We start from the raw sequence: 25,028 nt of genomic DNA, 5'->3' as shown, positions 1-25,028 counted from the left end.
GAAAACTACCTGTTATGAACTGAAATGTCTGTGTTCCCTCCAAATTCATATGGTAAAGCCCTAACCCCCAGTGTGGTCATATTTAGAGATGGGGCCTCTAAGAGAGTAATTAAAGTTAAATGAGGTCACATGGGTCCTTGATCTGATAGGATTCATTTCCTCATAAGAAGTACCATAAGACTCTCTCTCCAAGTGCATGCACCAAGGAAAGGCCACATGAGTGTACAGCAAGAAGGCGGCAGAGTGCAACCCAGAGGCAGAGCCCTCATCAGACACCAAAACTGCTGGCACGTTTATCTTGAACTTTCAGTTTCCAGAACCATGAGAAAATAAATACCTGTTGTTTAAATCACCCAGTTTGGATATTCTGTCATAGAAGCATAATCAGATTAACACAATACCTCTATTAATAAATGCTCTCTATTACTTCCTGTTTCAGAAAATGTACTTTGTTGAATTCCACCTGAGAAATATTTCACTGAACATCCAGGGAAATCAGATTCATAAAAAGTGCTTTGTATGAAATACAATTTGCAATCATTTGCAGTCAAATGGCCCTGTAAAAATATGCTTACCCTTGAAGAGTAATGTACTCTTGGGAGCTTTCAGCCCAACAGCCACTCAGCATTGCAGCAAAATAACTAGATCTGGCACTCAAAATGGCCCTAAAGGGAAGAGAGGGGAGAAACACAGGTAAACATTTACATATTACTCAAAATGTAATTTTTTATGAAAATTTTCATCTTTATGTATTAAAACACAATAATCTATTTGTTTTGTTTGTATTCACGGGCAGGATTACTACATAATAAAACTTGTAAGTTTATATTTATACCTAAGGGTTTTGTTTTTTGTTTTAAGAGACAGGGTCTTCCTCTGTCACCCTGGCTGGAGTGCAGTGGCGTGATCATAGCTTACTACTGCCCTGAACTCCTAGGCTCAAGTATGATCCTCCCACTTCAGCCTCCCAAGAAGCTAACACTACAGGCATACAGTATCACACTCAACTTGATTTTTAAATTTTTTGTAGAGACAGGGTCTCACTATGTTGTCCAGGCTGGTCTCAAACTCTAGAACTCGAGCAATCCCCCTATTCCTGAAGTGCTGGGATTTATAACTAAGCATTTTGATTGTTTAAAACATTAATTCCAATGCCCTTGCTATCTTTTTTCTTTGAAGGCTCTTTAATTTTTTAAGTTTATAAAAACATAATTTTTATATTTAATTATTTAAATATAAAAAGGTAGCTAAAGACAAAGTACTGATCAGCAAACCTCATTTAATATGGATTATTTTGGAAATTTAAACATTTTTAACAAGGTGGCCTTCTATCTCATACTAAAGTATAAATCAAATCTCTTTCCCAGATTTATACTTCATACTTAGAAACAATCTAAAACTTTTCCAAATCAATGAAAACAACAACAACAACAACAAAAAACCTACCATGACCAATTTAAATGACCCGGGAAAGGGTAGGAGAGGTGATCAATAATCAGAGCCAGTTGCACACAGATGGAAAAATGCTTGTTGTCACTCCCAAATATATCCCTATATTACATTATATGTAAATCATAATGGAAATAAGTGCCTACATTAAGAACTATGAAATTCTATTTAGAAAATAATAGGCCAGGCACAGTGGCTCACATCTGTAATCCCAGCACTTTGGGAGGCTGAGGCGGGTGGATCACCCAAGGTCGGGAGTTCAAGACCAGCCTGGCCAAAATGATGGGAAACCCCGTCTCTACTTTAAAAAAAAAAAAAAAATGGCCAGGCGCAGTGGCTCACACCTGTAATCCCAGCACTTTGGGAGGCCAAGGCAGGCAGATCACGAGGTCAGGAGATCAAGACCATCCTGGCTAACAGGGTGAAACCCCGTCTCTACAAAAAATACAAAAAATTAGCCAGGCGTGGTGGCGGGCGCCTGTAGTCCCAGTTACTCGGGAGACTGAGGCAGGAGAATGGCATGAACCTGGGAGGCAGAGCTTGCAGTGAGCCAAGATCGCGCCACTGCACTCCAGCCCGGGCGACAGAGCCAGACTGCGTCTCAAAAAAACAAACAACAACAACAAAAAATTAGCCAGGTGTGGTGGCGGGTGCCTATAATCCTAGCTACTCGGGAGGCTGAGGTAGGAGAATTGCTTGAACCCAGGGGGTGGAGGTTGCAGTGAGCTGAGATCACGCCACTGCACTCCAGCCTGGGCAACAAAAGCAAAACTCTGTCTCAAAAAATAATAATAAAAACAAAAAATAAAAATAAACTGTTGGGTATCATTGGAATAATGTAACTCGTAAGGCTAGAAAATACCGAAATACAGTTCAGATTCAAAACATAAGTACACTTTTTAAAAAGTCTGCTAGAGAAATAAATGCTAGATAGGAAAGTAGGACTTGTAGCAGAATGGCCTTTTATACCAATTTGAAAAACACAGACACACCATACCCTACCCCCAACCCACCAGAAATTCTAGTTGAAATAAAAACGAAGGAACAGGCCGGGCGCGGTGGCTCAAGCCTGTAATCCCAGCACTTTGGGAGGCCGAGAGGGGCGGATCACGAGGTCAGGAGATCGAGACCATCCTGGCTAATACGGTGAAACCCCGTCTCTACTAAAAAATACAAAAAGCTAGCCGGGCGAGGTGGCGGGCGCCTGTAGTCCCAGCTACTCGGGAGGCTGAGGCAGGAGAATGGCGTGAACCCGGGAGGCGGAGCTTGCAGTGAGCTGAGATCCGGCCACTGCACTCCAGCCTGGGCGACAGAGCGAGACTCCGTCTCAAAAAAAAAAAAAAAAAAAAAAAAAAAAATACAAAAATTAGCTGGGCGTGATGGCTGTGCCTATAGTCCCAGCTACTCAGGAGAATCACTTGAACCCAGGAGGCTGAGGTTGCAGTGAGCAGAGATCATGCCACTGCACTGCAGCCTGGGTGACAGAGCAAGACTCTGTTTCAAAAAAAAAAAAAAAAAAAAAAAGTAAAAAAACTTCCAAAATCTCATATCCCACTGAATTTAGTGGGGAAAAATTCTAGACACTGAGCTTTGTCAGCTTGACACCTCTCCCTTTAGCAATATCACCTCTATTTCTGTTACGACTTTTGTTCCAAATGAATCTAGTTGTAGCAAATTCAATCTCCTGGAATCAGCTTGATAAGCATAGGAGATTATACTAGAGTCAACTGAAGGATGTACATTAACCAAAAGCTCTAAATTAACAACCAGGAGTGTAGATCTCAAATTCTGATCCTCAATTCAGCATCTGATCAATACTTGGCACTAGCTGGATAAAGGTCTAATCAGAATTTGTGAGCAGAGGCAGATGTAGTTAAATCATAACCCAATATTTGCAGTCTATGATTTGGTTCCAAACTTAAAAGGCAGGTATAGATAGACACATCTAAAAATATTTCAGAACTGGAGGGAAAACATTAATAACAAGATATAAACAAAACCAGGAGAATTAGCTTGGCAAACAAAAATTCTGGTTAAAAAAAGAAACTAAACTGATCATACCCACTGATAATTTAAGAGTGGAAAAATGGGCATTTTTCCACCCTTAAACTAGTTTAATTACAGGCAGATGTATTTCTACTATATTAAGATTTTTCTGTATCCATTTTTCCTAATCCTTAAAGTTTAATGATAAATCATTTATTCCACAAAGAAATATAGCATATATGTCCACAGTCTAAATATGCTTAAAACTGGAAAGTTACGTCAGTTAAAAAAAACAAAAATCAGGCCGGGCGCGGTGGCTCAAGCCTGTAATCCCAGCACTTTGGGAGGCCGAGACGGGCGGATCACGAGGTCAGGAGATCGAGACCATCCTGGCTAATACGGTGAAACCCTGTCTCTACTTAAAAATACAAAAAACTAGCCGGGCGACGAGGCGGGCGCCTGTAGTCCCAGCTACTCGGGAGGCTGAGGCAGGAGAATGGCGTAAACCCGGGAGGCGGAGCTTGCAGTGAGCTGAGATCCGGCCACTGCACTCCAGCCTGGGTGGCAGAGCAAGACTCCGTCTCAAAAAAAAAAAAAAAAAAAAAAAAAATCTTATACTGTTCCATCATTACTCTATGGTAATTCAACTGATGCTGGGATCTGCCCTCACCCAAAAGCATGGCACTCACTGCTCAGAGGTTGAATACTAACATTGCCCAAAGTGAAGCAGTAACAGCAAAGACTCCACAAAACTCTATTTAACTGTGTACGAGTATTTACTGCTCCAAATTAAAAACAGTACAATAAGAGCAACTTGTAATATATAAACAGACAAGAAGCTGTGATGCTAGTGTCCATCTGGCACTGCAAATAGCAAAAATAAAGTGGTCTGCATGAGTGAAGTATGGATTGGGGAGAGGAAAAAAGGGAGGCCCAGGAGGCAGATTCCAGACAGTGATACAAAACTGTATCACTGGATGTTTCGTTTGAGGAGGTCTGAGCATGAGCCAAGAGCACATTCAAATCTAGGCTGGTCCAGCTTAATGTACTTCAAGGGGCCATGTACAACCACTGTGGCAGCAGGAGGATGATTCATCAGTAATGCAAGTTCACCAAAATAATCAGAAGGCTCCAATCTTCCCACTTCAACAAACTCTTCATTTTCTGACCAACGTTGCAGCATAGCAGCTGGCCCCTCTAGAATAATAAGGAACTCATCCCTCATCCCCTGGCTCTCCCTGCACCACAATCTTCCGCCAGTCTTCAAACTTGACTGGTTCCCATGTATCGGCTATCATACGATGCTCCCTCTGATCCAGAGACTCTAAAATAGACACTTTACTAAGGAATTCCTCATACATCTTCCACTTTCTCAGTGTGCTTCCCATACAGATTCTTCCATAGCTGTCTCGGTTGATACACTACCATTTCACATTTGCCTTTGCTTTGACAGTGGCTACTCTAGGTGTTCCATAAATCAAAACAAATTCTCCAAAGCTCCCTCCTTCCTCAACACTGGTTGCTCATTCATTATTGACACAGACATCCCTCTCTCCTTGATCAATCACACAGAAGTTACCCCTTCATCACCTTGCAGAATCACTGTCTCCAGTGATAAAGGAGACTGGAAATATGGCATCAAAAGTATCACTTCTCTCATTATCATCAAGATGTGAAATCAGCACATTCTTTTCAATGGCTTTGGCTAAAGACATTGCCTTATAATGGCTTTTGGTATAATCTTATAATCTTTCGGTATAATCTTTCTAACATATGATGTGGCATCTTCCTCCATGAAGAATTCAGTGCTGACGGTACCTTGTCACCTCTGATCTTTAACCACTGGGTTGGATGGAGGAGAGATTTCATTCTCCTTAATTCTGTACAAGTGCCTGCTTCCTGCATATTGTGAATTTGTTTTGTCTCCTCCTTCTCCAACCTCTCAAAGTGTTCCCTGAGGAATGCCACTGGTCCCTGGGGTTGAGCAGTGCACAACTGCATAATAGAATCTTTGAGCGGTGCCTGAATGTTGTGCTTCTGGAGGAAGAGTTCACATTCTCAAAGGCTAAGCTCCTCCTCTCTGGCAGCAGTGTCACCAGACGCCATGGTTCTCTGTCCCTCTCTGGATGTCTCAGGTCCCCTCTATTCTTTCTTCTGCTCTTCACTCCCTCTCCACATGGCTTTCAATGAGCTTCCCTCTTCTCTCCTCTGCTCCTCTGTCCACCCTACTCTCCCTCCAACCTCCCTCAATGCCTCTCAAAGTTTCTTTAATTAACAACAATGGAAACTATGTCCATGACTAAGAGGAATAAATCATTTACAAATGGAGAAACAAAGACCAAAGATGTTACTTTAAATTTTAAGGAAATATCAGTAAGAGACTATAATTACTGTTTGTCAATTAAACATTTCTAAAATAAAAAATAGATTCTACAATATCTTAGGAAAGAAAGAAAATAAAAATAAAAAATAGGGACAACTCTAAATTTAAAATATTTTTAAATTATAAAAAAAAAGAGCTTACAATCCTAAAGGTCCTGAGTTCTAGTTCAAAACTCACCATAATTATGTTCAAGAAAGGATATATCTTAGTTTTGAAAAAATGACAAAAAAGATATTTTCTTTTGAATTACTATTCAATCTTCTCAAATAAAATGCTAATGAATTCATTCTTTAAAAAGAAATTTAAAAAATAGAGAGAGAGACAGAGTCTTACTATGTTGCTTTAGTTGGTCTCAAACACCTGGGCTCCAGTGACCCTCCTGTCCCAGCCTCTCAAAGTGCTGAGATTACAGGTGTTAAATCACTGCACTCACCCTCATTCTTTCTTTTTCTTTCACTAGAGACAGGGTCTCTTGCTCTTTTACCCAGGCTGGAGTGCAGTAGCACAATCATAGCCCACTGCAGCCTCAAACTCTTGGCTAGCCTCATCTTTAATCCAACAGATATTCTACTCTGTGCCCCACACTATTCTAAGTGCTGGGAGTAGAGCATTAAATGAGATACAGAAAACAATATTATATTCCAGTGAAGGGTGGAGGACAGGGAGAAGAGAAAGACACTTCTGGAATGGTTTCTCAGGTTATCTCAGATCAACCCTCCTGCTGAAAGCAGCTTAGGAAAGATGTACAAAATATATATATTTAAGAAAAGAAGCAAAAAAAGGAAAGCATGCTTTGAAGGCATCAGAATACTGCCACAGTGATTAGAAAAGTTACACAAGTTTTGAGAGAGAAGACAAAGGAAGCGACCCAAGTATTTGAGGTAACTTTTTCCACTCAGGCAATTGCCAAATCTGAAAGCAAAAGCAACAGCTGGAAGGCTGATAAGCTGAGTATAGCTTCTGGCAATCTTCACACAAATTGGAACTTGGGGCCCATCAAAGAGGAGGGGTTTTAGTAGATAACCCAGGATTTCAGTTGGATCCCGAAGGGCCACATTCTAAACAGAAGAGTGAACAGGAAATAGACAAGCCCGTATTAGACTTGAAAGCCAGTTTTGAATTATCTCGGTCCCTGACTGGAACAAAGTGATCAGCATCTAGTCTGCGAGCCAGACAAAAGCAAAAGGAAATCCTGTCTGCATTAAAATATCACCTTGAGTGTCAAATTATTTCTACAAATTTTCAACAGAATGTTTAGTAGTCACCCAAAGATGATTTAGTGTAATAATGAATAATTAGAACATAAAAGAAAACATTTCCGTTTACACTAGTATCAAAAAAGGTCAAATACATAGCAACAAATGTAACAAAAACGTGTTAAGATCTCTACACTAAAAACCATAAAACACTGCTGTGACAAATTTTAAAAGACCTAATGGAGAGTTAAAATACGCTCATGGGTCTGAAACTTGAAACTGTTAATATGTCCATTCTTCCTAAATTAGTTTCTAGATTTAACATAATCCCAATCAAGCATTTTTAGTAGCAATAGATAAGCTGATTCTAAAACATATATGAAGATGCAAAGGACTCCTAATTGCCAAAGCAAACATCAACAGAAGAATAAAGGTGGAAGACATGATTTCAGGCAACATGCTGTCACTTACTATAAAGTAGCAATAATCAAAATAACATGGTATTGACGTAAAGGTGGACATATAAATCACTGGAACAGAATTGAGAGTCCAAAAATAGATCCACATATATATGGCCAATTGCTTTTCATGAAGGTATTAAGATAATTCAATGGGGTAAAAGACAGTCTTATCATCAAAAGGTACTGGAACAACTGGATGTTTGTAGAAAAAAAAATTAAACTTGACACTTGCCTCACACCATATACAAAAACTTAAATCTAGAATACATAATAACACAACCCAACTAAAATATGGGCAAGAACAACAAAAAATATCAGGTAAAAATCACTTGCTAGATATAGTTTTACTTCAAAGCTAAAGTTCATGGCTAATTATAAAAAATGACATCCCTGGCCAGGTGTGGTGGCTCACGCTTGTAATCCCAACATTTTGGGAGGCCAAGGCAGGTAGATCGCTTGAGGTCAGGAGCTCAAGACCAGCCTGGCCAACATGGCAAAACCCAGTGTCTACTACAAATACAAAAATTAGCCAGACATGGTGGCACACGCCTGTAACCCCAGCTACTCAGGAGGCTGAGGCACAAGAATCTTTTGAACCTGAGGGGCACAGGTTTGTAGTAAGCCGAGATAGTGCCCCTGCACTCCAGCCTGGGCTACAGAGTGAGACTCTGTCTAAAAAGAAAAAAAAAAGGCCAGGCTTGGTGGCTCATGCCTGTAATCCCAGCACTTTAGGAGGCCAAGGCAGGCAGATCATGAGGTCAAGAGATCAAGACCATCCTGGCCAACATGGTGAAATCCCATCTCTACTAAAAATACAAAAATTAGCTGGGCATGGTGGTACAAGCCTGTAGTCCCAGCTACTCAGGAAGGTGAGGCAGGAGAATCGATTGAACCTGGGACAGAGGCTGCAGTGAGCCGAGATTGCACCACTGCACTCCAGCCTGGCGACAGAGCAAGACTCTGTCTCAAAATTAATAAATAAATAATAATAATAGCTAAATACTGGAAACAACCAATATTCCATCAACAGGAGAATAAATAAACATATTGTGGTATAGCTATACAATCCAATATTATGCAGCAATAAAAATTGAATGAATCACTGATACATATAATATGCAAGGATGAAGCTCAAAAACATTACACTGAACAAAAGAGGCCAGACACAACAGTATGTCTGACTCCATTTACATGAAATTCTAGGAAAGGAAGAATATCCTACAGTATAGAGAACACAATAATAAGAAAACAACCTGATTTAAAAGTAGGCAAACCAGTAGTATTGTGTGTGTGTAGTCCCAACTACTTGGGAGGCTGAGGCGGGAGGATCCAGGAGCTCAAGACCAGCCTGGGTAACACAGCAAGACTCTGTCTCAAAAAAATAAAAAATAAAAAATAATGGGCAAAAGATATAAACAGAAAACTAACCAAAGAGGTATACAGATGGCAAATAAGCATGTGAAAATCATTTGTTGCTTGTGGCTGGGGTAGGGATAGGTACTGAAGGTAAATGAGCACAAGAGAACTTTTCAGTTGATGAAAATTCACTGTATTTTGCTTATAGTGGAAGTAAAACAGGTTTATACATTAGTCAAAATTCATTGAACTGGACTTTAAGTTGTGTGCATTTGTTTGTGTATGCATTCTAACTCAATATACTTCACTATAAAAAAAAATGAAAACAAAATTTACTTAAGAAAGAAAATAACAGGCCAAGATAACTTCCCTGGTGAATTCTAATAAATATTTAAGGAAGATATAAAAAAATCAACATTACTCAAACTAAAGCATAAAAAAGAGGAAATACTTCACAGTTCATTTTATAAAGTCAACATAACTTTGAGGCCTAAACCTGACAAGGACATTACAAAAAAGGAAAATTACAGGCCAATCTGTGTCATGAACATAGATGCAAATTCCTAAACAAAATATTAGTAAACTGAATTCAGCACGAAATAGAATAAAACATCACAACCAAACTGAAATTATTTCAGGAATGTAAGATTATTTTTTCATTCCAAAGTTAAGCAATATAATTTAGCACATTTAAAAAAAAAAAAAAAAAATGGAGAAAAATCACGTGATCAGCAAAATCGATGCAGGAAAGCATCTGACAAAATTCAACACCAATTTAGGATTTTAAAAATTTAGGCAATTTTGGCCAGGTGCAGTGGCTCATACTTGTAATCCCAGCACTCTGGGGGAGGCTGAGGCAGGCAGATCACATGAGGCCAGGAGTTCGAGACCAGCCTGGCCAACGTGGCAAAACCCTGTCTCACTAAAAATACAAACGTCAGCCATGCCTGGTGGTGCATGTCTGTAATCCCAGCTACTTGGGAGGCTGAGGCATAAGAATCACTTGAACCAGGGAGGTGCAGTTAGGAGTGAGCTGAGATCGTGCCACTGCACTCCAGCCTAGACAACAGAGCGAGACTCTTGTCTCAAAAAAAAAAAAAAAAAAAAAAAAAAATTTAGGCAATTTCAATCAAAATCTCAGAAAGCTATTTTGTAAATACTGACAAAGTGATTCCAAAATTTAGTCATGTGCTACACAACAATGTTTGGGTCAACAAGAGACCACACACATATGAAGATGGTCCCATAAGATTACAATGAAGCTGAAAAATTCCTGCCACCTAGGGATATCATAGCTGACAGAAGGTCAAGTGCAAAGCATTACTCACATGTTTGTGGAGGTGCTGGTATAAATAAACCTACTGTGCTGCCTGCTGTGTAAAAGTCTAGCATATACAATTATGTACAGTACATATTTGATAATAAACAACTACGTTACTGGCTTATTATTTTATTGTACTACATTTTATATTGTTACTTTAGAGTACTCTACTTACATATAAAAAAAAAAGTTAACTGTTAAATAACCTCAGGCAGGTCTTTCACGAGGTATTCCAGAAGAAGGCATGTCAGGAGATAACAATGCCCCTAAAGACCTTCCAGTGGGACATGATGTGGAGGCAGAAGGGATTGATACTGATGATCCTGACTCTGTGTAGGCCTAGGCTAATGTGTTTGCTTCTGTCTCAATTTTTAACAAAAGTTTAAAAACCTAAAAATATTTTTTAAACAGAAAAAAGCTAATAGGCCAGGTGCAGTGGCTCACGCCTGTAATCCCAGCACTTTGGGAGGCTGAAGCGAGTGGATCACTTGAGATCAGGAGTTCGAGTTAGAGATGGTGAAACCCCACCTCCACTAAAATACAAAAAAATTAGCTAGGCGTCATGGTGCACGCCTGCAACCCCAGCTACTCAGGAGGCTGAGGCAGGCGAATTGCTTGAACCCAGGAGGTGGAGGTTGCAGCAAGCCAAGATAGTGCCATTGCACTCCAGCCTGGGCAATGGAGCGAGACTCCATCTCAAAAAGAAAAGAAAAGAAGAGCTTATAGAATAAGGATACAAAGTAAAAAAGCCAGATGTGGTGGCTCACACCTGCAATCCTAGCACTTTGGGAGGTTGAGGCAGGAGGACTATTTGAGGCCAGGCATGTGAAACCAGCCTGGCCAACACAGGAAGAACTTGTCTCTACAAAAAATACAAAAATTAGATGGGTGTGGTGGCATGCCCCTATGGTCCCAGTTACTCAAGAGGCTGAGGTGGGAGGATCACTGGAGCTAGAGAGGTCAAGGCTGCAGTGATCCATGATCACGCCACTGTACTCCAGCCTGGATGACAGAGCAAGACCCTGTCTCAAAGAAAAAAAAGAAAAAAGAAAAAAAGAAAAAAAAAATTTGCACAGTTATACATGTTTGTGATTAAGCTAAGTGTGATTACAAAAGAGTAAAAAGTTTCAAAAAACTAAAAAGTTTATAAAATGAAAAATTACGTCAAGTTTAATTATTGAAGATAGTTTTTTAAAATAAATTTCATGTGTATCGTCAGTATTTATAAAGTCTACAGTAGTGTATGGTAATGAACTGAGCCTTCACATTCACCCACCACTCACTCAATGACTCGCCCAAAGCAACTTCCAGTCCTGCAAGTTCTATTCACGGTAAGCGCCCTACGTAGACAGGTGTACCGTTTGTCTGTTATACCAGATATATCTTTTAGTGCCAGAAAGTAAGAAAATGCTCAACACACACACACACACACACACACAGACACACACACACTGAGGGAGTAAAAGGGACATAAGAGCTACCTGAAAGAGCTCCCACAGCTAGAGTTGTAACAAATTGAGCAAAAAAAAAAAAGACAAGCCAAATTAAAAAATAAGTCAAATTATAAGCCAAAGTACAAAATAAGTATCTATGAGTCTACACTGATATATGTAAGTGACTGAATAAATTAATATGTGGAGGAGAAGAGATAAGTTTCTTGTGCAGAAAAATTCCAAATAATTTATGTGGATAATACCCCCGCTTCAAGAGGTAGAACATTACCTCCTATCACTTAAATATGGGATACACACAGTGACTTCCTTCCAGAGAGCACAGTCTGGAAATGGGAGGTGACGAGAGGAGTAACTTACAGTGGAGAAACCAGATGAAAACAAGGTCACTATCAAGGTTAACATAAACAGTGATGTCATGTTGATCACATGTACCTTTAATATGATGTAATGAAAATGGCCCTTTATCTTTGTGGTCTTCCTGTCCCAAACCCATAATCCATGTAATTGTGAGAAAAACATAAGATAAACTCCATTTAAAGGACATTTCTATAAAATACCTGACCAGTACTCCTCAAACTGGAATGTCATCAAAAAAAAAAAGAAAGTCTGAAAAACTGTTACAGCCAAGAGGAGCCTAAGGAGACATGACAGTTAAGTGTAATGTGAGATTGGGGATTGATTCCTCCAATAGAAAAGGACACTAGGTAATAACCAAGAAAATCTGAATATACTACATACTTTAGTTAATAACAATGTATTGATATTCACTCAATTGTAACAAATGTACTATAAGATGTTAATAATGAGGAACTAGGTGTGGGGGTATATGAGAATACCGTACTCTTAATTTGTCCGTAAATCTGGAACTGTTCTAAAAAATAAGGCCAACTAAGAAAAAATTAGGATTCTGCTTCTACCCATAAGTACAGGACTTCCCTACCTTCCATTTAATAATTAGAAAATTGAACAAAATATGACCATGAAGAACTCTGATCCCCAAGAGAAGAAAAACAAATGAAGTAAGCTCTACAGTCACAATGCTTTTCTTCCTAGAAGCAGTTTCTAGTCAAGGCACAGGAAGGACAAATGAGCAGAGCCTTGTGGCTGAGTTGAGGAGACAGATATAGGAGCCCCAAGAAGCTAAGTCAGCTGAAATTTGTGGGGTGCAGTAATATAGAAGAGGGAGTCATGAAGAATTCCAGAAATCAGAGTAGATACTCCCTCCCTTGAGCTTTTGTCTGAATATAATTTGAGTGTGCATAAGGTAAAACTACACAAAGCCAGGCAAAGAATAAAAGCCAGGGAGCTATATGGCTGAGAGATATTCAAGTTCCTTCTGGCCAGAATTGAATACTTGGGGTACTAAGGAAAGATCCCAGGAGCCTCAGTAGAAAGGCTTTACAACATTTAGAGCAAAGGCTATTCTAGACGTACCCTAACAAAATTCAAAAAGAAGCTTTATAAACGTGAAGTTGATCCACAATAACTTAAATGCCTACTAAAAAAAACTTCAATAATCTTTTTCAAGAAAAACAATAAAATTCAAACATTCAAAAACATAATGTTTATAATGTCTGGCATTTGATTAAAAACGTACTAGGTAATGTGAAGCAGCAGCAAATTGTGAACATTAAAAGGGGGGAAAAATCAGTCAATATTATCAGACCCAGAAATGACACAGAAGATGGAATTAGCAGACAAAGCATTTTAGGGCTGAGTGTGGTGGCTCACACCTGTAATCCCAGTAATTTGGGAGGCTGGGGCAAAAGGATTCCCTGAGGCCAGGAGTTCAAGACCAGCCTGAGCAATAATGCAAGAACCCACATCTACAAAAAATGTTTTAAATTAGCTGAGTATGATGGCAAGTGCCTGTAGTCCCAACTACTCAGGAGGCTGAGGCCAGGAAATCACTTGAGCCCAGGAGTTCAAGGTTACAGAAGCTATGACCATATCACTGCACTCAGCCTAGGCAACAGAGAGGATCCAAAAAAAAAAAAAAGTACAATGGTAGACTTACACTCAAACATATTAATAACTACATTATTATAAATAGTCAAATACTATTAATGTCTACTCCAATTAAAAGGAGATTATGAGACTGGATAACAAAAGCAAGACACAACTATTTGCTATCTACAAGAAATTAATTTTAAATCCATTTTAAATATAAAAACAAAGTTTAGAAGAATATAAAAAGAATACCATATAAACACTAATCATAAGAAAGCTTGAGTGGTGATATTAACCAAAGTAAACTTCATAACAAGTGACATGACCTGGGGTAAAAAGCAGTATTTCAAAATAAAAAGGATTAATTCATTATGAAGAAATAACAATCCCAAATGTGTATGTACCAAATAATAGAGCTTCAAAATACATGAAGCAAAAACTGACAGAACTAAGAAGAGAAACAAATTTATGATGATACCTGGAGACTTCAATACTCCATCAGTAATTAACAGGATAGATAGACAAAAGTTCGGCTAAGGATACATAAAACTTGAGCAACACTATCAACCAATTTTCATTTATACAACACTCCACCACAGGACAACAGAACACATATTCTTTTTAAGTACATGTGGAACATTCACTAATACAGACCATATTCTGGGCCATCGAACAAGTCTCAATAAATTTAAACAAAACTAAAATAATATAAAATATGTTCTATGACCACAATGGAATTAAACTAGAAATCAATAATGGAGAATTATGTGGAAAATTCCCAAATAGTTAGAAATTAAACATACTGCTGGGAGCGGTGGCTCAAGCCTGTAATCCCAGCACTTTGGGAGGCCAAGACGGGTGGATCACGAGGTCAGGAGATGGAGACCATCCTGGCTAACACCGTGAAACCCCGTCTCTACTAAAAAATACAAAAAACTAGCCGGGCAAGGTGGCGGGTGCCTGTAGTCCCAGCTACTCGGGAGGCTGAGGCAGGAGAATGGCGTAAACCCGGGAGGCAGAGCTTGCAGTGAGCTGAGATCCAACCACTGCACTCCAGCCTGGGCGATAGAGCGAGACTCCGTCTCAAAAAAAAAAAAAAAAAAAGAAATTAAACATACTTCTAGACAACCCATGGGTAAAGAAGAAATCAAAAGGAAAATTAGAAAATACATTTATTTGAGTGAAAATACAATATATCAAAATTTGCAGGCTGCAGCTAAACAGTGCTTAGAAGGAAATGTTTAGCTTTTAAATGCTTATTGTAGAAAAGGAAAAAGGTTTCTTATTAATGATCTCGAATTCCACCTTAAGAAAGTATAAACAGCAGCATAAATTAAATGTAAAGTAAGCAAAAGGAAGAGAAAAAGTGACAGAACCTTGCCCTCTCCTTCTTCCGTTCTTGGGCAGCACCAGCCATGTCCCTGAGACATCATGGTAAAAGTGAAGCCCAGAGTAAATGGAATTGGCTGTATTGGGTGCCTGGTAATTAGGGCTGCTTTTAACTCTAGCAAAGTAGATACTGTTACCATCAATGACCCCTTCATTGATCTCAACTACATGGTCTACATGTTCCAGTATGATTCCACCCATGGCAAGTTCCATGGCATCACCAAGGCTGAAAACAGGAAGCTTGTCATCAATGGAAACCCCATCACCATCTTCCAGGAGTGAGATCCTACCAAAATCAAACAGGATGATGCTGGTACTGATTATGTTATGGAGTCCACTGGCATTTTCACTATCATGGAGAAGGCTGGGGCTCACTTAGAGGGTGGAGCCAAAAGGGTTATCATCTTTGTCCCTTCTGCCGATGCCCCCATGTTTGTGATGGGCATGAACCATGAGAAGTATAAAAACCTCAAGATCATCAGCAACGTCTCCTGGACACCAACTGCTTAGCTCCCTGGTCAAGGTCATCCATAACAACTCTGGCATCATGGGAGGAATCAGGATCACAGTCCATGCCATCACTGCCATCCAGAAGACTGTGGATGGCCCCTCTGGGAAACTGTGGTGTGATGGCTATGGGGCTCTCCAGAACATCATCCCTGCACCAGTAGATATCTACTGGTGCTGCCAAGGCTGTGGGCAAGGCCATCCCCAAGTCGAACAGGAAGCTCACTGGCGTAGCCTTCCATGTCCCCACCACCAACACGTTAGTTATGAACCTGACCTGCTTTCTGGAGAAACCAGCTAAATATGATGACGTCAAGGTGGTAAAGCAACATCAGAGGGGGCCCTCAAGGGCATCTGGGGCTACAATGAGCACCAGATTGTCTCCTCCAACTTTAACAGTAACACCCACTCTTCCACCTTCAGTGCTGGGGCTGGCATTGCCCTCAATGACCACTTTATCAAGGTCATTTCCAGGCATGACAATGAATTTGGCTATAGCAACAGGGTGGTGCACCTCATGGTCCACATGGCCTGCAAAAAGTAAGAGCCCCTGGACCACCAGCCCCAGTAAGAGCATGAGATGAAGAGAGAAGCGTTCAATTGCTGGGGAGTCCCTACCACACCCAGTCCCCCACCACACTGAGAATCTCCCCTCCTCACAGTTTGTACACCAGACCCCCTGAAGAAGGAGGGATCTCAGGGATGCTGACAATCAAATGAATACTTAATGTACTAAGCCTGCTATATAGTTTTTATTTTTTGATAAGAGGACAAAGATAGTGACCTCAGAGTATGATTGAGCCTATTTGAACAGATAAAAAAATTATATGTGCTGCCGATAAAAAATTTTTAGTCTGTAATTCTTTCCTTAAAAATGGAAAGCCAGATTTTAAAAACTTTTTTAAAATTATAAAAACAATATGTTTGTAATAAACTTCAATATAGAATTGGATAAAGTGAAAATTTTAAGTTCTCACCCTGCTTCCTTGTTTACTTCAATTCCACGATCTAGAAAAAACCACTTTTAGCAGTTTATTGGATGTCTGTCAGGCCTTTTTTCCATGGCAATCTTTTCTATCACACTGTTGAATATTGATATATAACCCATTTAATCCTCAGTACTTCATTCATTTCTTTATGAATCCCAATCTCAGCACCATAATACCTAGCAAATAATAAATGTATTTTTAACAACTATTTCTTACTTCATCTGACTATGTCTAGTGGTAAAGAAATATAAATACATATATAGCATGTCATGATTTATATGTGTGGCAGTCATGAGAATATACCCCTCTAATCTTTTTTTTTTTTTGAGACAGAGTCTCACTCTGTCGTCCAGGCTGGAGTGCAGTGGCACAATCTCAAGTCACTGCAACCTCCGCCTCCTGGATTCAAGCGATTCTCCTGCCTTAGTCTCCCAAGCAACTGGGACTACAGGCACATGTCACCATGCCCGGTTAATTTTTTGTATTTTTAGTAGACACGGGGTTTCACCAAGTTAGCCAGGATGATCTCGATCTTGGACCTCGTGATCCACCCACCTCGACCCCAAAGTGCTGGAATTACAGGCGTGAGTCATTGTGCGCCGGGCCTACCCCTCTAATCTTTGACTGCGTAATGACCGACAGCTTCAGCTATAGCACTCTGAAATTTATTCCACCTGGGTCACAAGGCCATCTTCTCAGAAGCTATTTCCTGACAATAACTGAGCCCAGCAAGGATAATAAGGCAGGTCTAGCCCTAGAAAACAGGTGCTTCTCTGATGGGTGCCTTTGGCATGGGAACTTTAATGGCCTTGCCCAACTTTTCTTAGGACTCCACTGCAGTCTAAGATGCTTCTATCTAACTTCCTTCTCTTTCTCCTTCACTTAGAGTCAAATCAGCATTGCAGTCTAGCAGCTCTGTTTTCTCTGGCTTTCTCTCTATGTTCTCTCACATGCATTTAGCCTAATACATTTATTGAAAGTCTAATCCCATCTTTGTGTCTACTCCTCAGAAGACTTGAACACAGCATGTCAGCCATTTCCATTTTAGTAAAATTAGGAGCATCTGAGGCTTAAACAATTACCCTGACCTTAAAACAGAAACTTAGAAAACATTCCTACTTAATTAGGACAGATGCCTCAGGTTAAAAAATAATGCTGTAGATGGTATGGTGTATTAAAAATCTTTGCCAAATTTTTTATTTTCCATCATGCCAAAAACTATTTTCTCCTTTTGATTAAGTTTAATTTCAACTGTTAATGCTGCTTCTGGCTCTATCAAGATGCCCTAATTTCCACCTTGCTGCTGCTTTAGTACACTGCTATTCAATACTTTCCAATGTTAGCTGAACTACATTCACTACTCCAGGCAGAATAATGGCCTGGATTATGCAGAGAAGCTCTAGAGAAGGAAATTTTAGTAGGACTAATTTTTAAAGTATTCTTACTCCAAGAATGTATGTATTTATTTATTTATTTGCTTTAATTCCACATAACTGAGTAAGAGTTAAATCCAGAGTCACGAATCTAAATTTTTGGAGTAATCACTATTGTCCATGTCACTTCTTAGCAAATACTTCAGAGAATATAACTTTGTGAAAGCAAAGTTAACCATCCCTCGAGAATTTTGTGACATCCATTGACTATAGCTTTCATAGGACTGGACTTTTCTGAAGTTAAGTGCCGTGGATACCCTATTACCCAACACAATTTGGAGTAATAGTTGTTTAGTTAATTGAAAAAATGAGGAATTAAAAAAGCTATTTCTGTATACTATAATTTTATTCTAACTTAAGAAATATGCATTTAATTCACACATCTTTTATCATAAGACCCATCTTTTTTTTTTTAAACATGGGTTCACTGATATAAGCATCATTCTCACAAAAACAATACACATATACACTATGATATCTAGTTTGATTTTAATTTTTTTTGAGACAGGGTCTTGTTCTGTTCCCAAAGCTGGAATGCAACGGCACTCACTGGCTCATTGCAACCTCAAACCCCTAGGCTCAAATGATCTTCCCACCTCAGCCACCCAATTAGCTGAGACTACATGGTGCACACCACCATGCCCAGCTAAATTTTTTTGTAGAGATGGGGTTTTGCTTTGTTGCTTAGCCTGGTCTCAAACTCCCTGGTTCGTGCTCCTCTCATCTCAGCCTCCTAGAGTGCTGGGATAATAGGTGTGAGCCACTGCACCTGGCCACAACAGCAATTTTTAAAGTGCCTTCCCTTATTTAATCCTTATTTAATCCTTCCAAAGCACTCACCCGAGTTTTCACTGGAACAATAACTTTTCTCTTTCATATTTTATGTATCACTGACTTATATTCATTGTCATCAAAAAAATAAATTCAAATGGCATAAGCAGGTTTGGGAACAAACCCAAGTGACTCTTGAAAGGCATTTTAGACTTGCAGGTCCCTGTGGCATTACTTGTCTCTGCTTTTTTGTTGCCTCATACAAAAACAGGCCACTTAACCACATTTAGGCCACAGTTTGCCCCCTGATATAAGGCAAGCTAGAACAGGCAATATATGTGCCGGTCTTACAGATATCTATTACATACTTATAGCAACTAACATTTACTTTTGAAAGCTTACAATGTGCCAGGTACTAAGCTAAGTGCTTCATGTGCATTATATGATTCAATCTTCACAGCTATTCCATACTATAATTTCTACTACTATTCCTTTTACAGATAAAGATATTGAAACTTGGAGAGATTAAGTTACTCTCAACAATTAATAAGTGGTGGAATTTTCAAAATAAGTGGTGGAATCATAATCTAAACACAAAAAGACCAACTTCTTAATTACTAAATCATACCACTTCTGAAAAAACTTTTAGCTTTTTCAAGGACATACAGAACAATGATCTTAGGACACAGTGCCAATTTACTAAATATTCAGAGAGATATTAAAGGAAGATTTGACATCTTAACCAAATGAATGAATGTCTAATGGTATATTATCAGGCACTGATAAGAAAGGTATTCTGGAAGATATACCAGATTTTGAGTGTCACAAAGCTAAAGTTAGAAATGACGGGGCCAGGCACAGTGGCTCATATATGTAATACTAGCACTTTGGGAGGCTGAGGCGGGTGGATCACTTGAGGTCAGGAGTTCGAGACCAGCCTGGCCAACATGGTGAAACCCTGTCTCTACTAAAAAATACAAAAATTAGCCAAGGTTGGTGGTGTGCGCCTGTAATCCCAGCTACTTGGGAGGGTGAGACATGAGAATCGCTTGAACCCAGGGGGCGGAGGTTGCAGTGAGCCGAGATTACGCCACTGCACTCCAGCCTGGGCAAAAGAGCAAAACTTTGTCTTAGGAAAAAAAAAAAAAAGAATGACTGTTCTTTTTCAATGAGCCAGCATAAGAGAATTTTAATTACGGAACACAGAAGTGCAACAAATTATCTTAAAAATGTAACATTAAACTTCTTTCATAAAACATTAAAATAATAAATTATACTACAAAATGGGAAGTCAGCAGCCAGGTACGGTGGCTCACGCCTGTAATGCCAGCACTTTGGGGGCCAAGGCAGGCAGATCCCAAGGTCAGGAGATCAAGACTATCCTGGCAAACACAGTGAAACCCCATCTCTACTAAAAAATACAAAAAATTAGCCGGGCGTGGTGGCAGGCGCCTGTAGTCCCAGGTACTTGGGAGGCTGAGGCAGGAGAATGGTATGAACCCAGGAGGCAGAGTTTGCAGTGACCAGGGATCGCGCCACTGCACTCCAGCCTGGGCAACAGAGCGAGACTCCATCTTAAAAAAAAAAAAGGGAAGTCAGCAATGCAGTGGCTCAGGCAGATACTTAGAAGTAGACTGAAGGTGACAGGAATAAATACAAGCAGAAAGAAATGTACAATATCCAGATGGTATTCATATGGTAACTGAGAGCATCTGGGGCAGGAAGATAATGTTACAGAGGTCCACAACAAGCGGTAATGTGCAGTAGTATCCCAGGATACAATATTCAGAAAAGTAGTAACATAACTAACTAATGGAATCCATGAAGGCTAATCAGGTAGTAAGCCCATTGAGTGCTCAGTAACAACTGTAATTTAATTCTCACAATCACATTATGAGATGGAGACTGTTATAACCCCCATCTCTGATAAGGACGCTGAAACGCAGAATGAATGGTTAAATGACTTACCCAAATTCACACAGCTAATAATGGTGGACATGAAATTAAAACCCATGCAGATTGTCCCTACAGTCCACACACTCTTAACCACTCTGTTACAAATGATTTCTTTGGCTTAGTTGTGCCACCACAAGCAAGTGACTGGCATCAGGCTGTCTTTCAGCATACAAAGTGTTCCAAGGATTGGGCTGAGGACCATGGTAAAGAATGGACAGAGCAACTGGAGAGACTACCTTGGAAGAACTGTTACCGAGGAAATAACTTGACTATGAGAGAAAGATTAGCTTAATAGAAGACCATACCAATTTGGATACATTAAACTAGCAAACTAAGGTTTTAAAAATGTTGATACCTAAACTGAATAAAATTCCAGTCATAAATCCTGGTCCTTTGTAAGTACTTGTATTGATCTTTTAATATATAAGTATGTATAATTAAGAAATTAAAGCAGCCATATTACAAAAGGATTTTTAGCCACACCACTAGAAGAATGCTGACAATATTCATCTAGAACAAGAAGTAACTGAGAAAGTTCCAATGTTGGACTTTAAACTGCATAATAAAATTAGTATGTACTATAAACAGAAAGATGCTTGAGTCTGGACTAGGAAGGTAACCTTATCATTTAGAATTTGCTATTCTAACTTACATAAGGGTAAGAAAAAAGTAGGAAAACTTATTGTCTTTCTAGTTAATATGAATTTTTTTTTTATTGCTAGGTGAACAAAATAAACCAGAAATGTGAGCAAGAGCTGTCCTGGAATACAAACCTAATATTCTAGGTCCAGCTCCTAAAACACAGTCCTGTTAGTTCATTGTCAGGCAGCACACAGGGAGAGGCCAAATATAGGCACTGTTTGAGGACATATTGCAAATGGTCACAGGGTCCTCCCTTCCCTGTATGACGGCAATAGCTTTAGGGCTCTGTAACTTTGGTAGGATGCCCACACGGTCTCGTGAAAAACCTGGACACAAAATAAAATTAATTTTTTAAATAAAATTGTGTTGGTCAGAAAAAAAAATGAAAACAAGACGGAGAGACACACAACCACACCCACACCATGATTTAGGAAATATACCCATGAGATGGAAAATATAATGATCAATCTAGATTATATTCTGAATTTTGCAATATTTAATGCAGATTTCACAAGAATTAGGAAAATGCGTATATGTATATTTACAAAGTACATATTCCCATAGAGAAAAGTTAAATTTTGAATAGTAAATAGTCTAGTTCAGACTAGCAATCCTGGGGTTGTATTGCTGTCAACTGGCAAAACCAGTGTGATTTCTGAGAGTACAAATATTACCACTATTTGGCTTGCTGGATTACAGTAACCTAAACTCACTGCTAATTTCATTAAGGGCTATGCACCCCTGAATGTAGAAGATTACCACTTGCCACTGCAAATACTCCAGTTCTTCCTCTTCAGAAGCACCAGAATAACTTCTTATCAACATTCTATTTGAAACACAAAGAGAAGGAGGAAGAACTGTCTGGGTTCCTAAGTTTTCTGGTTCAGATTCTAGTCCTCAGTGAGACCCAGCTGTACTTCTTTCCCTTGAGTTCCAAAAGATAATATGTATTTCTTATTAAATTTTTTTCTGCTTTTAAGCAGATTCTAGTTACTTGCAATCAAAGAGCCTGACTAAAACAGGCAACCGGCTTTAATTTGAAATCTAAACGCCTGGAATGTTTAAGCAACCCAATTCTGAAGCAGAACAATGGTTTTTAAAAAGTACATTGAAATATTAAACCTCCTAATCAATGCTATTCATGAGCATCATCTATTTTGAAACACGGAATCTGAGCCAAAATGCATTCAGAGAAAATACATGTCATTCATGTAGAAATAATACTTCTCAATACTATAATGCCTATAAAATTAAAAACTGCATTTAACTACATTTTCTGTGACAGTGGCTTTCAAATCTATTTTAGGCAGCAGAACATTTTCTTCTAATAAAATCTTAGGTTCATGCCTCATGCAGAACATAGATGAGATCTGCTCTGGCAGAAACATATACATGCATATGTCTGGGTGGGCCCACGTGTGCATGTGTGAAAACCTGCAGAAAACCTTGCCTGATGGTCAACCTCTTCCCCTGTTCGACTCCCCCCAGAGGAATCACAGTGGAACCCCTTTGGCCTTCATGGAACCCCTGTGGCCTGTGTGAAAATCAAAGCTTGAAAACTACCGTGCTGGAAAGAGACAGCTGCCCTTCCACACTCTACAGTCACAACCAAGACAGCAAATTAGTCATGTCTATTTACCTGTGAGCTTTAAAACGTTTTCCATCAACAAAAATATCAATATCTGGGCAACAAGGTTTCACATAAAGCTTCAATAAATCTTCTCCTAATTCAGATGCAGGCTCCAACTCATAATTATCTTTAAAAAAGAAAAACAAGACTAAAAAATAGTTTAATATTACAAACATCCAAAAATTGTTTTCTATTATTATCAAGAGGTTTCCCACATAATTATCTCAATTAGTTGGAATATGTAAGTAGTAAATTAAAAATAAAACAAAAAGGTTAAATCATCTAGACTTTCTCCTTTGAAATATATTTCTACTTACATGTAAACATAGAGTCATGCATTGCTTATTAACAGTCATGCATCCCTTAATGACAGTTCTGAGAAATATGTTGTTAGCTGATTTCATTCCTGTGTGAACATCACAGAGTGTACTTACACAAACCTAGATGATATAGCCTATTACACACATAGGCCATATGGTATAGCCCACTGCTCCTAGGCTATAAACCTGCACTGCGTGTTACTGCAATGAATAGTGTTGGCAACTGTAACAGAATGGTAAGTAGTTGTGTATGTAAGCATAGAAAAGGTACAGTAAAAATCCGGTATCATAATCTTATAAAACCTTTGTCATATATGTCGTCCATTGTTGACCAAAATGTCATTTATGCAGCACATGACTGTATACTTTTAAATATACATATTTAAATATAGGTAGTATTATCACAAAATTATACACCAAAAATGAAGCCTCTTCATGAATATCTTTTTCTAATTTTTAATTAGAATTAATTACTTCTTAATTAGAATTTAGAAAAATTTCTAATCTCTATGTTTCTTCTTGTGGGTCTCTAGGTTACTATGACCTGTGTTATCAGGCTAACAACAATATTGGATTATCTTTAAAAAATTTTATTTTATTTTTTAGAGACAGAGTCTTGCTCTGTCACTCAGGCTGGAGTGCAGTGGCATGAACATAGCTTACTATAGCTTCAAAATCCTGGGCTCAAGCAATTCAATCCTCCCACCCTAGCCTCACAAGTAGCTGGGGCTACAGGTATACACCACCATGCTCAGCTAATTTTATGTTTTATAGATACAGAGTCTCCTTATGTTGCCCAGGCTGGTCACAAACTTGGATACCTTTTGAAATCAGATCATTCTACAGTAAACTACGGTCCTTAATCACCATCATTCCCTGAACAGACTATGACCAATTTGACTCAAATATTATTGAACTCTCTATCTTGCCTAAATTTTTATTTGATTAATTTTGATCAGTTTGGTTTGTAGGGGCCCCTATAAAGGAGCACACTTTTTTTTTTTTTTTGAGACGGAGTCTCGCTCTGTCGCCCAGGCTGGAGTGCAGTGGTGCGATCTCAGCTCACTGCAAGCTTTGCCTCCTGGGTTTACGCCATTCTCCTGCCTCAGCCTCCCAAGTAGCTGGGACTACAGGCGCATGTCACCACGCCAGGCTAATTTTTCTTTGTATTTTTAGTAGAGATGGGGTTTCACCGTGTTAGCCAGGATGGTCTCAATCTCCTGACCTCGTGATCCACCCGCCTTGGCCTCCCAAAGTGCTGGGATTAAAGGCGTGAGCCACCACGCCTGGCAGTACACTTTTGTCTTTTGGTATTAGCCTCCTGATAGTCATGATAGTAGCATCCCTGGCATACCATATCCTCTCAGGAGTCTTAAATATTTGTATGCTGCCATCCATTGTGCATTAAATGGTCTTAACTTTGACTAAAACAGCAAGAATGTAAAGAATAATTTAACTGACCTGACATGGAGACCAGTAAGCTCTACTCTGAGACCAAATGAGTCCATTATGATGGTATCAAGAGACTGGCATCAATGCCCAAGGTTTTGGTCGATCTCACAATCAAGAGACTAATCTAAAGGCAGAAATTGTTAACTTAAATTTGAACTAAGGCTGCCTCCATACTTTGAGTTCCTACTTAAGGAACTGCAACCTTAGTATGTAAACAAACTAAAACCTAACCTAACTTAGGAGTGTTTATTTTTGGTAATAGATAGCTAGATCTCAGCCAATTATAAGCAGCCAAGCTTTGCCCAATCACAAGCAGCCAACTGATCTGACCATGTCCAAATAAGGCAAACACTTAGCTATAACCAATCAAGTCATTTCTGTAC

At 39.2% G+C, this 25,028-nt stretch overlaps 1 protein-coding gene and 1 pseudogene across 1 annotated transcript in view; both read right to left on the bottom strand.

Moving 5' to 3' along the window:
* LOC104667804 (AP2-interacting clathrin-endocytosis protein) overlaps positions 1-25,028 on the bottom strand; it is a 106,696-nt gene that overhangs the window by 55,906 nt on the left and 25,762 nt on the right. Inside the window, exons 4-5 of the mRNA XM_010370374.2 lie at positions 22,883-23,000; positions 576-665 (exon numbers count right to left, since the gene is read on the bottom strand). Of these exons, the coding sequence (XP_010368676.2) occupies positions 576-665; positions 22,883-23,000 (208 nt within the window). The remainder of the gene's footprint in view (positions 1-575; positions 666-22,882; positions 23,001-25,028) is intronic.
* Positions 4,283-5,541, bottom strand: LOC104667813 (annotated as a pseudogene).

The sequence above is a fragment of the Rhinopithecus roxellana genome, chromosome 8, assembly GCF_007565055.1.
Source record: "Rhinopithecus roxellana isolate Shanxi Qingling chromosome 8, ASM756505v1, whole genome shotgun sequence".
Taxonomy (NCBI): Eukaryota; Metazoa; Chordata; class Mammalia; order Primates; family Cercopithecidae; genus Rhinopithecus; species Rhinopithecus roxellana.
This window is presented reverse-complemented; position numbering and strand designations above follow the sequence as displayed.